Below are 18473 nucleotides of genomic sequence, written 5' to 3'. Positions count from 1 at the left end.
GTGGGGGGTCCGCGCTCGTGCTTCCAGCACCGTCTATGCCTATATCGACCTCGCTGCTGTTATCATTATTATTATCGTCACTATTATTGTTACCATTGTTATTATTGATATTATTATCAATTTGGGTATAACTGTATACGGTGCTTATGGAGATACCGCGGGAGGGATGATATTTCGAGGGAGGGAACGGCACCCCAGGTGGTCGCTCTGTTTCCGTAACTCTGCGGGGAGTTCTCCGCACTACGTGTACCCGGTTGTATACCGAAAATTCTTACGCCCCTGGACGAAATTGCCTCGATAAATACGAAAATATCGAATAATCTTGAAACTTTTTGAATCCCGATGGATTTCGCGATAAAAAAATTCACCTAAGGAGCTTCACCGTTCAACGGAATTCTCGGGAAGCTTTGTGCGTTCTCGGAGCTCGAATTTTTGTGTTTTTCTTCGATTCGACGAGTGAATTGTCCCGGGGTCGAGCTTCCGTGGGTCTGTGCGATCGAGTTTCGGAATATTCTCGACAGAAGACGCTCCGCAGGCTCTTTAGCGATTTTCATCGACGCAAAGCGCTGAAACGATAAAATTAGTGGGAAAAACGTTGCAGAAGGCGAATTATCGGAAACCGAACGTTTCTCCGTGGCGCTAGAAAGTTCGGGAATTAGGAACGGAGAAGAGTGGACGGAAAACTCAGTGAATGCACGGCGCTCGAGCTTCTTTATAAACTTCTCACGCTTTTTATCCTCCCAGCACATTGCGCAGTGTTTTAAGCGAAAATTTGTCGACTCCGCGGCCTACTCCCCGCGAGGGCTTCGCAGATTTGTCTCGGTGACGAGATCAGTGTGTCTCAAAACGAAACCACGTACGTGCTCTCGCATCAGAGGGACCAATACACGCGACAATCTTTTGTCCGAGAAGCATTGAAATGTAGAATAACAAGAAATAGTTAACGAGCTTCAAGGGCGATAACGGAGCGGGGAAGAAGGAGAGAAAACAGAAAGTCGGCGGCGACTCGACAATGTTATCGCGAATGTTGTTCCGCTACGTTCTCGAAACTCTTGCTAACGCAATGGCGGACGATGTGCCGTAACGTGACGCCCGGATACTTTTTTTCCTCCGCTTTTTCACCACCACAATTTTCAATTATTCACCAAATCAGTTGTGCTTACTATCTGCTCATTCCAACGGGAATTCTAACGAGTTTATCAGTGAAGTGTCTCCGCTGGACGATTTTCGACGAGCTCGCTACTCACGGAACCGAAGAAAAGGATTTTTTTTCCTCTCCCGGCGAGCCTCCCAGGACGATCCATGATCACTTCGCCTCCAGGTGAGCCCAAACAAATTTTTTCATCGCGTCCCCAAATTTTGCCCAACAATACTGATTTCCAGTCCCCTTCAAGCCGCGTTTTCGTCCCAAATTAAGTATTCCACCAAATCCCCAAAATTTCGTTACCTCCGACACGAGCACCGCGGGAATTTGAGCTCTCGATCCCTGAAAATCCTCGCCTCGATATCGAGCCGAAAAAAAACATTTTTACGAGTTTTTTGAGCCTCAGAATTTTTGACAGTTGCTCGTCACTGCTCCGCGCGCCTTTTCTCGCACTTTTTTCTTCCATTTCCGTATATACACGCGACGTGCAGGGCTTCGGGGGGCCATATACCAGTCTGATCGGCGAACACGGCGCTTGGTCACGTTCGATAGTGATTCGCAACCCCCGAAATACAATCTCCGCTACTTCAGTCCAGCGCCGGCCTCAAAAGTACGAGGACACTCGGCGATTCTGCTCCCTCGCGCGATTCATCCCGGACCACCCTCGCTCTTTCTCGGCCGTTTTTCCACCCAGGAAAGCCCCGTTTGCGAGCACGTTTCCAGACCGTTTTTCCAAGCGGTTCGCTCGCCGATTTTATTCCCCGGATTAATTCTGAGAGCGCCGGAGAATCATTCGCTGTCGTTTCGCGGAGCCGCGAGCACTTCCGGGAAAGCGGAAGTGGCGAGTAGAAACCCTCCTCGTTTTCCGAGCCCCTCGCGACCCTCGCGACCCAGAATTCCGAATTTTCCGGCGACACCGTCGATAAACGCTTCCGGGCGAATTCCTCGAGATTCGAAAATCGTGGCGCGGGACCAAAAGTGTTTTAACGGCTTCGCGGAACGCGCGGAGTCACCGTCGGAGCGAACTTCCGGAGGGAGTTTCTCCGGATTTTTTAAAATCAAGTGAAAAATGATGGATTCGCGTACGACTCGACGGCCCTTCGCACTGCTCAGGTACAGGAGACACTTTTATACGAATACTTCGAATAAATTTGCTAGAAAAATTTTCTATTTTTTGTAGCAGCAATTTTATTATATGCGCGACACCCAAAATTAGGTCCGTCACATTCCGACATCGAACGATCCATCCGATCCGAATGTCACTCGTGTCTTTGGCGAAATGTTAAAAATAGGTCAATCGGACTGGCCAAACTACTTGAAATTTTACCGCATGTGCCACTGGTTAAGGAGTTTCGGTACAAAAGTCTAAATATTAAGAAATTGATCAAATTTGGTGATAATGTTCTTCAACATCAAGTGCGAAAACACAAATTTTTTCAAAATTTTCTTCTACTTAGTTATCGAGTAATTGCGCATTAAAGCAGATTTCTTATGCCCGGAATGTATACCTATATATATGGAAACGCTATGCTTATACACGTGAACTTTAGTGATCAATTACTCGATAACTGTGTAGAAGAAAAATCTTAAAAAATTTGTATTGTCAAATTTCCACTAAAGAATATGTTCACCAAATTTTATAAAATTCTGAACTTTTTGAAATTTTTAATGCTTTTAGCATGGTTTAGCATGGCAACGTTGTATCGCCTGTACCGAAACTCCTTAATTTTCATGTTTCAGCAACGCCTCGTATAATTGGTGGCCGCGCATGAATTTTGCTGTGCCGAGAAAAATTTCGTGCGGTACGAAGGAAAATAGAAAATTCGATATTTTCATCAAATCATTTCATTGCTTGCTATGTTTTTTATGAAAATTCTCGCTCGTTGTTGATTCCCGATATAGTGCAGCGCGTTATATTTAACCCTTGAAGTGCACACTGGGTCCTTTTGACCCCGACGTTTTTCTTTCGCCGTTTGTACCACGAAATGCATAATCCTCCACTTTCCGCCAACATTTTGACATTAAATTTTTGTTTCTTGAAAAAAAGTTCTCTACAAAAAAAATTCATACTTACGGAGATATAACGATGCGCAAACGCCATGGGTCACATTGACCCAGTATGCACGGATAAGTTGACGACGGAGCTGTCCACTTTAAGGGTTAAGATGATGGATCAGTCGGTAATCACAGCTCGAATATTTGAAATTGAAACTCTTCGACATCGTTCGTCCGATTAAAATAATAAAAATGTCATCGTACGCAGCACGATCGCGAAAATCCGATGACATTTTTATTTTTTCGATCAGACGAACGATGTGGAAAAATTTCCTTTTCAAAACTTGCAGCTATCTCTCTCGCACTCACGATTGTGATTACCGACTGATCCATCATCTTAAGGATATATTGCACAGGCGATACAATGTTGCCATGCTAAACCATGCTAAAAACATAAAAAAATTCAAAATGATCAGAATTTTATAAAATTTGGTGAACATATTCTTTAGTGCCAAATTTGTCAATACAAATTTTTTAAGATTTTTCTTCTGTACAGTTATCGAGTAATTGATCACTAAAGTTCACGTGTATAAGCATAGCGTTTCCATATATATAGGTATACATTCCAGGCATAAGAAATCTGCTTTAATGCGCAATTACTCGATAACTAAACAGAAGAAAATATTGAAAAAATTTGTGTTTTCGCACTTGATGTTGAAGAACATTATCACCAAATTTGATCAATTTCTAATTATTTCGACTTTTGTATCATTCACCCTTAATACGAATCGTGGTTCCCCAAACTCTTGCGTTATTTGACACACTCCGCAGCGATTGTTATTACAATATCGATGTGGTCCGACGTTACTGTGAGAACATGGTGATTTTTGCTATAAAAGTTTCTCCGCGTAGGTCAACTATCGTCGAGATTTATCGCGCTCCTGCGGAGACCGGAAGCTCTAATTTCGGTGCAAAAATTTGACATGCTCGATTTGGAAGGACTCGGGAGCACTTTGCCCTCCACATTATTTTGCTCAGGGCCACGAAAAGTCTCGGCAGCGCGCTCCCGAGCGTTCGCGTGCCCGCATGTAAAAACCGAGCGAGTTGAAGCCGGGCTCCGGAGCCTTCGATTATCGATGAGAGAATCAGCCGAAGGGGCGAGGGAACGCGAAGGAACTTTGATGCCATCGAGTCGTCCTCGATGCTTTATCACCCCGGGAATTTCCGCAGTGACGCACTCGATCGAGGTCCGAAGGGCGCGGGGAAGTTTCGACAAATCGACGAAACCGCGCGCTGCTGGGCTGCGGCACGATTTTTCTCACCATCCGACGATTAGCGCAGGTGGCCGAGAGAAATGTCGTCGGTGCCGGTCGATTGTTCGTCGTCCCGGGACTCGAATCCCCCCGATCGTGTTACCGGCCGCGCCCGCATCTCTTTCGCCGCGATCTTCGTCTCGCCCTTTTGCGCTCCGTCGCAGAAATTCGTTGTTCCGACTCTCGACGCTTCCGGGATCGAGGTTCGTCGCGCGGTCGGCGCTTCGACTGCTCGATGAAAAGCACGGAATTCGGAGCTTTCCGTCCGAAATACTCTTTCGCCTCTTTTGCCCCCTTTCCCAAACAAATTATTCGTTGTTTCGAACGATAACGAGCCCCGAAAAATCTGGAGGTTCTGCGAGGCTGGAGGCATTCGCCCTTCGTCCGGGGCTCTGATCTTCCGACCAACATTCAACTCGTTCTCTCCGCTCTATTTCGAGAGCCTCCGGCCCGAGGCTCGCTCGGCTTTACCAACTCCTCGTCTTCCGGCGCGAGCGCTTCGTGCTCGACCGCGACGACTCTCCTCCACTTTTTCCGCGGTCTCTGTCAACCAACATTTTTTCGAGTCGGTATCCGCGATTCGGGGCTTCGAGGGCTTGTCGAACGAGAAATAAATGGAAAATTAATTCATCATAAAAAGATAAGATCTATTTTTTCGAAGATTAACTACGTTTTCGATCAACTGTAGCTTTTTTCCAAGATTTCAAAATACGAAACTTCCTTGAAGACAATTATTTTATTATTTTAGAAACATCGTCGGTGGAGAACCAACATTTTAATACCATTTTATTACTAAAAAAACGTTTGAACAGTTCATTTTGACCGGCCACAGCTGCCGCTCGGTCGTTTCGTAACAACTGGCAAAAACCGTGGCGAAGCGAACGACAAAATATGACCAAAAGGTCGAACGGACGTCGCGTGCGAACACACGTCGAATGCAGCGTTGCCGAACGCTGCCAATCCATTTGTCCTCTAATCCGAACGATTTTCTCCTTTTTTACGAAATCTTGGATACAACTGATGAAAAAATTCGATAATTTTTCACGTTCGTGTACGACTCTTTCAAGTGCCAACGAAGTGACGAGTGTCGGAGAAAAGTCGATATTCAATGATGCATTTGAAAAAAAATATTTTCCATACCGAATATTCACCTTTTGCCAGGAATTTTTTGTCCGCACTGAAGAAAACACGATCGCGATCGAAGATTTTCGATCGAATTTTGACACGACAAGAGTTTTTCAAAAAGAATATTCATTTCAACTCAATTTGACATTGCGCAGAGTATTTTACACCATGTAAAAGAAAAAAATATCTAAAAATGCATGTTTATGATAGATTTCGTAAAAAGTAAACGAGAAACGTCAATATTTATTCATAAAAATGCAAATTTTATTGTTCAATTTTAAGGTTGATCCTCTGCGACAGCCCCAACCAAAAGTTATGTACTGTCTGCGTATTAAAAGGCTTAATCATTCGTTCGGATCGTAATCAATAACTTTGTAAAGAGCCTATATACGTACTCGGTGCCAGCAGATATAGTACAAATATCATTTGCTTTCGTTAAATTTATTCTAAAAGTATTTTTAATCCGACATCGTGAGTAAATTTTTTGACGGAACTATCCGGGTTACGCTTCAACACACGGAAAAGGTTGTCTATACAGACGACATTCGCTTGTTCGCTTGCAAAATATATCGTATGCAGCCTAAACCTTCGTACTTCTCGAGGCTATATCTGTCAAACTAGATGGTCAATCACCTTGATTTTTTTTCACAATATCTGTGATATCCTGCTCTAGCTCCTCCTCGTTTTTTATAAACTTCCTAATTTTAGTACTAGCGGTAGAATCAATAATGTGCCGTTTGCTTATGCATGGTCCATATGTTACGTGTTAATTGAGTCAACTTCAATTTCATATATCTCGGGTTCGGGATGGTGAAACTTGTTAAAATTTTATAGAGCTGTTGTTCATATGTTAAACAATACGTATGCCAAATTTAAATAATTTCCTAATTTAACTGTCTCGTGGAGGAACCACCTTAAAAATCGTCCTCTTTCATCTGTTTTTCAAATGTCTAAAACGCCACTCGCCATATTGGATTCCAACGTGACGTCACTCGGACAGTAAACAATCTAGATTCTTATCGCGCGCTCTGCGTGTTATTTTGAAATTTAACAAGTTATTATGTACGATTGTGGACTTTTGTCATGAATTTTATTAAAATCGCACCATGGAAGACGGTTTTGTGAAAGCAAAAAGTACAAATCTTCCAATGATAAGTACACGTCGATGGTGGCGATGAATCCACAATCTTCGTGGCATTTTTACACTTGCATTATCGCATTCAGACACGAGACACCAATGAATATACCATTATAACTAATTATATTCACAAATCTTGTTACTTGGTCTTTCACAAACCGAAAGAACGTGGCGGCTGGCGTGTCGGCGGGAAAATTGAAAATTATAAATAAAAAATAGTTTTTAAGACACTTTTCGGTGTTATAAAATTGAAATAAAAATTCCACTGGTTTATTACGATCTCAGGATGATTTTGAAACAGTTTTAAAAAAAGTTGTAATACCCCGTCGTTTCGGGCCCTCTGTCGATCGAATGATAATCCGCGTTCCACCCCCGGTGACTCGGCTCCTCGAAGTAAGCATCGAAACGTCAAATCGAAAGTGTTCGGTCGGACGACGAACGCCAGCGCGAGCGTTCGGGTAGAATGTTCACACTGAAAAACAAAAAGAAATTGAAAAAAATGAGATTCTGAGCGAGTCGGAAGGGTTTGCATCGAGTAATTGGAAATTACGACGATTTTTCGATTCCGATAAATCGAAAGGTCGATTGGGCTCGGTGCGTCGTAGAGTAAACATCGCAAGGTAAGAGAAAAGCAGCCGGAATAGGGCGTGTCATTTCCCAAAGTGATTTGTAGGGAGGAATAGCGAAGGGAATTAGTGAGGGACTTATGGAACGTGAGATAGTTTCGTGTGTGTCCTGTTAACGGAAGAGATTTCGCCGGTTTTTCTCCCCTCGGATCTCGAGAGCGAGTGCGAGAGTCGAGCAGCGAGGGCGGAAGGGAGAGAGAAATTTTTCTTTATTCACGCAGCTGTTGCGGGCGCGCGTGTCAACCAATCAAGTCAATTTTCCATCTCGTTTTTTGTTTCTTCAGATAAAAAAGGTACGCGCGAGAAGAAGGAGGTTGGAGCAGGGAGCTCGTAAATTCGACTAGTGCAAGGGTTGCATCTCGAGAAATCCTAATTATAGGCCAAGTTTGTAGCAATAAGAATGATCGACGGAAGGGAACGTCCGAGATACGTTCAGGGCAAAATAGGTTGTGAATTATTGGATGAAAGCTGTTCCCTTCCTTTGTACGTTGCGAGATATTACGCTCGAGGAATAAATACGCAAAGCCCTCTCAAAACATCCTGCCACGTGCGCAAACACTCGATCGCAAGCTACTCGGTTCTCAATATTTCCAGCACTCGATCGATTTTTTCCATCGATTTGTCTGCGGCGATTGCACATTTAACGCAATTTTTTGAGGGTATTTTTTTTTTCAAAAAGTTTTTTCCGACAGTAAATTTTGATGGGAAATTATGACACTTCGGATTTTCTCATTCCGTACAACAATCTTCGATTTTCCGGACAATTTTTTTCGTTGTATCGACCGAGGGGTGATCGGCTGTTTGAAAATACCGGAAACGAGGCTTGTTTTCCTCAAATAATCGCATTACGCAACTCACCGAGAAGAGTTTTCTAAGCAAAAACAATGAAGAAACGAAATTAGCCTCGGTCAAATGTTGGAGGAAGTTTGGAATCGAGACACGAAACTTCCTACTGCCACCGGGAAATTCGAAGCGAATATTTCTCGGCTATGAATACGCGGGTCGAAATTTCCGAGCGTTTTCATCGATTCGAGCGCGATGACGAGGAGCACCGTGAGAGAGAGAGAGAGCGAGGGAGAAAAATAAGGAGACGAAATTGCTGCGCGTTGCGACTTTCGTAGCCAAAACAACGTTCGGAGGTCGCGCCTAATATCTCGCGTCGATTTCGATTCGGCGGTTAACTCGGTGCTTCGTTTTCACCGGGAGAGCCCGAGGAACGAAGAGATCGAGAGGGGACACCGAGGGAGAAAGAAAGAGACGAAAGTCGTGGACTCGTGTTCCCCGTGACGTTGTCACTCCGCACGAATTCCTCGTGTCCGCCACGCAAAATATATTCACGTGCGTGTTGTAAACAGGCCCACATACGTATATAAATTAGTACGGAAATCTCTGACGCTCGCGAAAGGGCTGAGTGAACGAACACAAGCGTCGAAGAACATGAGAGCCCGGGCCAAATCGCTCCTGTCAGCGTCGATAAACCGCTGCTGTGCCAGCACTTCGTACGAGCAACGAAAATATGTATATTGACGGAGAGAGAGAGAGCGCGCGCGACTCGGGGGCTCCGCGGTCCAGTAATCAAAGACGAAAGTGTGCCGAAAAGGGCACTTTTTAGTCGATCGAACGAAAGGAGGAAAAACATTGACAAGAATTTTGTCTCCGTCGTTCGAGAAAGCAAAATGTTAAAGTAGGGCGAGGGAGAAAATCGAATGGAAAGTTTGGAGGAGCTGGGAGCTCGGTTAAACCGATTGTTGAAACATGTAAATGCTCCTCCGAAGCGCGGTGTCCGGTTGGACGCACGAAAACAGAAAAACATGGAAGATTTTGGCGTTGGCGCGGTCACTGTTCGCGCGGCTGCTGAAACACTGGAGCGGAACTTGCAACGAAAAATGAGAGACGATTCGTGAAAAGAGACTTTACGGGAATAAAAAACAGCTTGGGAAACTGTGGAAACGAAATATTCGAGCAAGGGTGAAAAAAACGTCGAGCCTGACGGCTTCGATTCCGAGTTTTTGTTCCGATGAGAAAACAATGGGCGACGTTGTTCGAAAAAAGTAGGAAGAGGGTCGTCGAACCGAGAAATCGACATTTTCATTTTCCTTCTTCGTTTTGAGCTAATAAAATGTTTATGAGATATTTTTACGAGTAGTCAAAGTGGGCGGGGCTCGGTACTCTGACGAGCATTGTTTTCTTTCGGCCCGAAAGCGTGTCCCAGTGCTTTAATAATTTGTCGAGGTCGATACGTCAAAAAAAAGGGACTCGCCCGGCCGAGCTCACGCCCCGCTATCCTTTTGCACTTCCGCATCGAAATTTCTGTTTTCACTCTCACACTTTTTCCCGAGCTCCCTCATCCAACGAAAGTTGAGAAAATTCTCACAGCTCAAAGACCGAGGAGGTTGCGGAGGCCCCGGAAAACAAGGATAATCGTGGGCGCGACGCAGCCTTAAATCACGCGTGGTCAAGCACCACGAAAAATCAGTTCACGCCCTCCCCCGCGCGCACTCGGCTCTCGCTAAAGACTCGTGTCGCTCACTCTTAAACGAGAGAGGAAATCCTCGAAATTCGAAACTTCCTCGCCTAGCGTCCAAAGAAAACATCTCGCCCTCGGAGCGCTTTACCTTTTTTTTTTTTTACTTTACGAAATCAAACAAATAAACGAAAAAACGTTCCAAATCGCTCTCGTTGCTCTGCACTCCGATCGCTCGTGCTCATCGAAAACGAGGATTCGATTTCAGGTCGAGAAATCGCGCGAAAATAATGGAAAAAAAATTCCCGTCTACGTCGTTTTTTTTATGAAATCCCAAGAAAGTTGACAAGTTTTGTGATTTTTTAATATTCTCAGAAAATGCGAATCGCGAGACGGTAGCACGCTTGACGAAAAAAATCGATTTACGGACTTCGATCCAACGATCGATCGCTGTCGAAGCAGATGACGAAAAAAAAGTAATTGAAAAGCGAACAGGGAGGCAGCAAAAATGAAGAGAAAACAAAAGAGGAAGTTGGCGCTGTAAGAAGTGGTGGGGAGGGGAGTGGGGCGAGCGTGGCGTGTGCCCGTGTACGTGTTTCGAGTTTCGATTCTGCGGGGAGTCTGTATACGAGCGCTGAATGTGACACCCTACGCGAGATCGTGTCCGAAGTCCCCCCGAGCCTGTATAGTACGACAGAAGACTTTAGTCTCGTTCGACGGAGTCGTCGCGACCCTTGATTCTTTAAGGGGCTCAACCCACCGTGACAACGGGCTAATTCACTTTTTCGTCTTTAAAAACCGATGAAAAACTTAAAAATGTCTTGAGACTTCTGAACTGAACGAAGCGGAAATAATTGTCGTCGGATTCGATCTCGAATCGAGGACTCGGAGAGCGGGAGCAGAGCGAGCGAGGCACGGAAAAAAAAGGCGCGCGCGAGTTTAGTGTCAAGTGATCGCTTACCATGTGCTTTTACGTTCGTGCATTCCAACGATACGAATAAGGATTGTCCCTTTTTTCAAAATGCGAAAACGCAGTGAGTGCATTAACGAATCCTTTTTTTTCTATTCAATTCAAGATTAATTTGAAATTGTTTATCCAATTAGTGATCGCGCGTTTGGAGGAGGCGATGGAGTCCACTGGCTTGAGCTCCGGAAAAATGCAAAAAGACTGTGAGTCGAAACTCTTTTTTTCGCTGAAATCGAACGCTTTTGAACTCCTTTTTATACATTTTTCAATAAAAATTCAAACCTGAGAGCGAAACTTGACGCGAATAAAAACATATTGAAAGAGCTGTGAAAAATCGTGCAATTTAAAAACTGTCAAAATTTTCGCTTACCCGAAAAATGAAAGATGCTCGTGATTATAAAATTGTTGAAACAATGAAATTCCCAGTCGAGGTTCACATCGTTGCGCATGCGGAGACTGACGCGTGGGTTTCGCGCACACGAACGCGAAATAAAAGGCCTAAAAAATAAAGGGAATTCATACCTGTATACGCGAAGACGGCAAAGGCAATTCTCTAGTGCGAGAGAATAATAAAAATGAGTGAGAAGTTGGAGGGTTGAATTTGTGCGTGAAGCATATGAATTTTTTTCGTATATATTTTATTGTTTTCTTTTTTCGTCAATGTGCGTTCGTCTGTCTCGAGATCGTCACGCAACAGCGAGTGAGAGAACGAGCGTTGTGAAGAGCGAGAAGAGGGTTTTTCTCTTCGCTACGCGAGATTTGAAAAATTTCGTTGGGGCCTTTGTCGAGGCTTTTGTCATCACGGCGATCGTCCACCGGTCATTCGTCCCGGCAATAAACATTCGAAGTATATATACAGAAACTGGACGACGTCCGAGCGAAACGAGAAAATAAAGCTAATGAGACGAGAAAGAGAAACGAAGAAAGAGGCAGTGTGCGCCAACCCCCCAGGTCGTTTCTCACGAATTTTTAAAAACACCTTTCAACGCGACGCATCAGTCGGATTCAAATAATCAATTTTTCCCGTGTAATTGCCATTTTTATTTATATTTGACATCGATTTTTGAGGTTATTTCAACCTTTCGCCCGTCCATTGTCGCAAAGGTGTCGCACCCGTCGTTAAAAACGACTTCGGTATCGTCCCGTCATCGCATGACCGAAAGTATCGCGATTTAAATAAATTTGAAAAAATTCGAGTTACGAACTGCGACAAGAATCGTTCCGAAAGCTCGTCGCTGTCGCATCGGGGTGTTCGAGAAAGCCCAATTTCCGATTGACACTATTATTTTCACAGCCACTTCCCACTTATTTAATTCGCCTAATTTCGATGTGCGAGTGCGCAGAAAAAGGCGAAGTGACTCGTAAGCGGAGCTCGCCCAGTTCTCTTCTTCGATCACGTCGAGGGTGCAACGTCAGCAGAATCATTCGCGCGGTACATTCTCGTTATCAAACACTCGTTTGATTCTTCCTGAAATTAATACCGCGGCCTCGCTTGAGAAAAGTGGCGATAGCTTCATGGAACTTTTAGAATACATTTTTGGATATATTGTCTAGAGCCTATCCAATTTTCAATCCATTTCATTCAGCCATTTTTTAGCAAATCTTTTCGAAACTTCGAATATTTAACGCCTACGCATATGAAATAACAAAAAAGTACTATTCCACAGTTCGAACTCGAAAGAACCTGAAAAAGAAAATTTTTCAATATTTCTCATATATCCACCCAAAAATGACGTATTTTTGGGGGTTAATCCCGTATAAATAAAGCAAACAGGGTTTACATGACCTAAATAATTAACCGTTAGTGTGCATCTGGGGTCAGGTTGACCCCAAAATTTTATTAACCGAAAAAGTGTTTTTTACGCGCACTATCAACTTTGAGCACGTTTTTGAACACTGAAAAAAGATTTTTTTGGAAATCCGACATTGCAGCCTTGAAGTTGGATCGATTCACTAGAAAAAGTGACTAAACCTTTTATTCCGAAAAGCGCATAGTTACCGAGATATTCGATGTCAAAAATGACCTGGGCTCAAAGTGACCCCACGTGCACGAAATGTCTCGCTGTCAAGGTGTGCACACTAAGGGTTAAGATAAAAAAAATGAAATTCGTATTTACATAAGCTCACTGTACGCGAAGTTGATGTTCCTCCTTAATCCGGTGGCATCGGGAAACGGAAATCAGCGCTGCCGTTCCGAAGATCTTTCATCCTAATTCGGCTTCCCGATGATGACTCATTTGTCGTACGTAAAGTGTTTATATTTATTTCGCCTGCGGACGTTGCCTCGACTGATTTCTTCCTGGTGAAAATATAATCAGGAAACACAGTGGCGCGTGTTTATATTTCCGGTGAGTACGAGTCGGGCGGCGCGATTGCGAAAGATTTTTCAAAGTCGTTGATCGGTTCGATAAGCTCATCGAACGAAAGGAAAAATCGCGTTCTATCGCGAGCCCTCGAAAGCGGTCGAGAGCTCCTGAGAATTTAACGTAAATAAACTCGATCTTTTGTCCTTGAGAGCGGGGAGGCGTGGCGCTTCGCGGAAAGACTCGAAGTTTCTCCTGACTGTTTATCTCGATTTCTTTCTCTGCCCGTCCGCGCGCCAGCTCGAAGGGACTTTTTCCATCGAATTTCCTCGCTCCGTGACCCTTGGCCCGAGCTGTGGGTGAAGTCAGTCCGCGCAAACTTCACCGGGCGTCGGAGCGCCCGTGGCAAGAGGACGAAGAATAAAGTGGAAGAAACGAAGTCGTTGTCCAATGCTCTTTTGACGTGTGTGAGCGAACGCTCGCACACGTGCGCGACGAGACCGTAGTTTATTGGCGAATCGAATTCGTATACCTCCGCGAAGAGGGCTCGCAACTTTTGACCGTCTCACTTCGATTCCGCAGTGTCTGTCTCCAGCCGAAAAACAAAAGGCAGCCAACGAAAGGCGACACGAGACAAAAGCGTGTCATTACTTTTCTCTTCGATAAATTCTCTTTTTCTAGTTTTCTCGATCCCCGATGGACGAGTAACGCGACGGAAACGAAACACAATCGCTATGGAAATTCGCTCACGATTTTCTCTTTCGCGTTCTTGAAAACTCGTAACAAAAAAAAACAATCACGAAATACATTTTACAACGAACAAAACTCCCGACTGCGTCACTGCAACTCGGAGGCAAGAAAAACCAGAAAACGAATCACCGTAAATCTCGGGATTCACCCATTGTGACAGCCGACCCGGAATATAAATTGTTTGAAATTCGTTGTTAATTACTCTTTTCCGAATGAGAAAAACGAAAACCCGAACGAGTTGTTTCGTCGTCAATTATTTTATTGTTCTCTCCCAACCATTTGTAATTTCCACTTCTTTTAGATGATTATTTCCCAAATGATTTTTCATAAAAACAAAAAAATTGCCTGCAGCCATAAAACGTAAAGAAAACTGGTTAGAATAGAATCGGAATTTTGCATTCGAGTGAATCGTTCGAATACTTTGTTTCGAGAATAAGAATTATTATTATTTTATCTTATTTTAGTACTCGTCGCGTCTCGAAGTAGGCGTTTCGATATCGCATTGGACAAATATAACGATAAAAAATATCTCGTCGCAGCCGTAAAGTTGGCGCGTGCCGAATAATGAAACAAACGTTGTTAGCGCATTTTCGAAATTTGCATTTCTGCACGAATTTATAACTCGTGGAGATAAGCCGGAATTCCTCGAAAATTGTTGCTACGGGCGATGAGTCCAAGGCCACTGGATTCCTCCGCACTCGATCGCACGTCGCCGGCGAATTATCGGAGAGCCGAGGAAGTCGACCATTTTGTTTTTTTCTCACACAACAAAGTCCCGTCGAGTTGCTCGAGTATTTTGAGACTCTCGGGCGGACACGATCGGTCACACTCAACCTCGTCCCACGGACGTCTCTCGAGTGACTTCCAGTTTAGGGTTGTTTAAGGGCGGGTTTCGTGCAGGAAACGAAAGGGCGGGAGCAGCAAATCTCTCCGCAAGACGAACTCGAGCTCCCAGCGTCCCGCGTACACTCGCATACGAACACATTTGTATTCAAGAATCGCTCCCTATAGAGACGACGAAACACAACGGAAAGGGGCTGAAACTCTCTTGCAGTTTAGCGGTCGACTGCGTGACTTGGCTGCATCCACTTTTAAGCGCTTGCCTTCGGGGACACCGCTCTAACAACTCCGGCCGAGACACAGCGAAGAAAGATTCACGCCAACGGACATGCAGGGATGAACCGGAGATAAGAAATAAAGTTTCCGTCTCCGAAACTCGATGAAATCGAGTCGATTTTTTAATCCACTCGAAAGATCATTCGTGGGCGTCCAGAGGCTGCGAATTCACATTCTCGAAACCCTTAATCCGCTTGATTTTTTTGTTTGCTCAAACGGAAGACGATTCATTAAATATCGGGGAGTTTTTTTAAGGAGGGTGGATCACGAAATCAGTATAATCAGAATTTGATCAAATTTCGTGATAACGTTCTTTGACATCAAATATACAAGTACCATTTTTTTTCAAATTTTTTTACCACATGGTTACCGAATAATTGAGCGTTAAGGTAACTCCTGTACCGCATGCTAGTCAAATGAGTGGTAAATTTTCAAAACGCTTTTAGACCAAGTTCAACCTACCGATTAAACTTATTGTTGGTAGATATGCAATCAAGCACATTTTATTAACGCGAAAAGATATTTAAAATGATAGTTTTGCAAAACTATCAACTGGTAGATGCAAATTTCCATGATGACACATTTTCACAGCTATTTTTCAAATAATCATCCTGTATTTTTTAACCGATTTTATTGCACCAAGTCTCATTTTGTTCCTCAACTGACCCTTAACGCTCCTTTAAACTCATTCCTTCGTAAATCCTGAATGAAAAAGTTTTTTTCACTTAATGAACAATTAGCTGCAACGGTGAAACGATCAAGTTAAAAAAACAACTACATGGTGGATTCATAGGGGACCGGTTGACGAACAAAATGAGACTCGTTGCAATAAAATCGATGAAGAAACGCAGATAATTATTTGAAAAATACCAGTGAAAATGTGTCAGCGTGGAAATTTGCATTTATCAGTTAATGCTTTTGCAAAACTAGCGTTTTTAATATTTTTACATCTTAATAAGATATGCTGTAATACAAATCCACTAAGAATACATTTAATCGTTTAAATACATTAAAATTTAGCACTCATTTGACTAGCATGCAGTACAGTAGCTACCTTAAATCGAACTTCTTATGCACGAGATGTATGACTGCATGTATGTAAACTTATACGCGTGAACTTTAGTGTTGAATTACTCGAGATGTGGTAGAAAAATATAAAAAATTTTATATTGTTTTACATATTTTTAAAGAATACATTTACCAAATTTTATGAAATTCTTATAATTTTGAAATTCTTTATATTTTTAACGTGGTTTAGCATGGCAACATTGTATCGTCGCGATTCACCCTCCTCAATTGGGAGAATATTTGATAAATAATTTCCAAAAAATGACGTCGCTCGGGTAAAATTGTGCGGTTTGGTTACTTTACCGAAAATTAATGCAAGGATTTTTTCCCCTTCGAAGTTGTTGATTAGACATAATTAGCAAAAATGAAATTCACTCTTTGTGCAGTCAAAGTATTCAGAAGTTCGATAACGAAAAAATGGACAAAATTCGTTTCGAGTAGTTTTATTTCGAGAATCAATAGCGACTGAATTTTCGCTATTGGGACTCGGAATCCGATGAAAACCTAACGCCGGAGAATATGAAGAAAACAAGTGGAAACTGACAACTATAAAATGCAGTTGACTTTCCTTCGCCCCCTCTAAACCGAACGCGTCACAATTATTCTGACGCTTGTAAAAAGTGTCTCGAGAGAAAGATTTGAGCGGACACGTTCATCGAGCAACGTCGGAAGATCTTTAGTCAGAATGACGATAAGAGCCAGCGAGCTTTCTTTGTTACGCGACTCGCGTGGAATCATTAAAACGAAAAGCTGACGATTTCTCGCCGAGGTGGTGTGTTCTCTCGCGGTGCAGGCGAACGAGCGAAGGCAAGAGAAAAAGATTGAGGAAAGGGAGAGAACGAAAGTGTAGGTTGAAGATTGCGGAGAAAAAAAGAAAAGAGCTGGAACGACCACAGGCGGTTTTATTCCAGGGTCGCGACACTTTTTTCAAGCTTTTCTCTCTCTCTCTCCGGGATTATTACTGACGTTTCTCTGTAGGCCTATAACAACGCGTATATACATTACTGGCAACACACAGCACTCTGGGTGCACTCGGTCTGCCAGCGAGCGGGGTCTCGAGTTTGGCTTTAGGGGAGTGAATCGCTGTTACACTAATTGTTAGCAGGCTCGCCCCGCAGTTTTGCCCTCTGGCGGTGCGAAAGCTCCGGCTCTCAGCGGAGCCGGAGCTTTCGCATTCCACTCGGCAGGCCCCATCAGCGGAAAATTCTCGTTTGTTTCGTAATCGCGCCAAAACCTGCTTTATTTTCTTTCGCTTTTTCTCGTTTATGTGGCGAGTGAAAAAGGAGCGGTGGAAAGAAGCGGCGGCGGGGGTTGAGCGGATAAATCGTCCCAAGTTTTTTTCTCTTTTCCCTTCTCGCGCGGCAATCGACGACCAACGGAGAATTGAGCTTTCGTCGAAATATTATCGGCGAGAGATTAATTGCGATAGAAACGTTGCTAAAGTTAACGTTCATTTTCTTTGTTTTGCTTGTTGCGCTGGAGGAGCGCGCGAGGCGCTGTACACCGAGCGTTTTGGCACGGTGCCAGATAATTATCTGTGGCGCTGCGATACCGCCAGGGGGCGCTTGGCACGAAGCCTCGTTTATTGTCCGCTCCGTACGTGCGGCCGTTTCTTTCTGTTTATCAAAGTGTATCAGTGTATTTTTAATTTATTTATTCGCCAGTTGACTTCTCCTCGAATCGCACGTATTTCGGCTGCTCAATCCTCGTTACGGTTCTCGATTTCGCCCCAATTATTCGCTTTTCGAGCGAACTTAGTCGTTTTCTTTTTTCGCGTTCTTTACCGAGGACGAATCGGCCCACTTTCCTCACACGAGTGACTCGAATTTCGAGTCAAAATGGCGCCGGCCTCGAATTACGGAACGTCAGAGAAACGGCGCTTCGAATGAGCGCGAGTTAATTATAATTGAAGCGATACTCAATTAGCGTTTCCTCGGAGCTTTCGCGGCATAGAAAGCCGAGAAGCACGGATAGAGTGTTGGGTTACGAGAAACCACGAGAGCCCTCGGAACCGCCGAGTGTTCCGACGTATTTCTGTATCCCCATACAAAACCCACGGATGTGTATGCTCCCATGAATGTTTATTGCAAAGCCTCGAACATTGTAACGCTCGCGCCGCTGCCTCCGACCCTTTTATTTGAAATTTCTTCTTGTTTCGTTCCCGCACCTCTCTCGCTCTCCTTCGACGCCATTCGAGAAGGCTAAATAGGGACCAACTTTGTAGCTAACAAGTCGAGTTGTATTGTCTAGCCGCGTCCCCCTCGCACTCCCGAGATAAACCAATCGAAGCATTTCTCAACATTCATCATCGCGGCGCAGCTGCGAAAACCATTTTGCAAAGCGAATATACGAGGCGGAATTAAAATCGCTTTTTATAATTAAATCGACCCTGAGTTTTCACTCGAGAATCCAGTTCTTCGTCATCCTGCTCGGTGCCTCGAATCTCCTGCTTCAGGGAATCGAT

The 18473-nt window shown here is 43.9% G+C and overlaps 1 protein-coding gene across 4 annotated transcripts in view; it reads left to right on the top strand.

Annotated features, from left to right (window-relative positions):
• The first annotated feature begins 256 nt into the window (after positions 1–256).
• Positions 257–18473, top strand: part of sim (single-minded) — a 44628-nt gene continuing 26411 nt past the window's right edge. The window contains exons 1-2 of one of the 4 annotated variants that reach the window (XM_043426231.1): positions 257–1321; positions 10910–10975. In XM_043426231.1, the coding sequence (XP_043282166.1) occupies positions 1303–1321; positions 10910–10975 (85 nt within the window). In that variant the 5' untranslated portion in view covers positions 257–1302. Of the gene's footprint in view, positions 1322–1731; positions 2258–10434; positions 10840–10909; positions 10976–18473 lie in introns of those variants that run through there. The other 3 variants (XM_043426232.1, XM_043426233.1, XM_043426234.1) reach the window with 3 other exon arrangements.

Source organism: Venturia canescens, chromosome 8, assembly GCF_019457755.1.
Source record: "Venturia canescens isolate UGA chromosome 8, ASM1945775v1, whole genome shotgun sequence".
Lineage (NCBI taxonomy): Eukaryota > Metazoa > Arthropoda > Insecta > Hymenoptera > Ichneumonidae > Venturia > Venturia canescens.
Note: the sequence above shows the minus strand (reverse complement) of the source record. Positions and strands in the feature narration are given on the sequence as shown.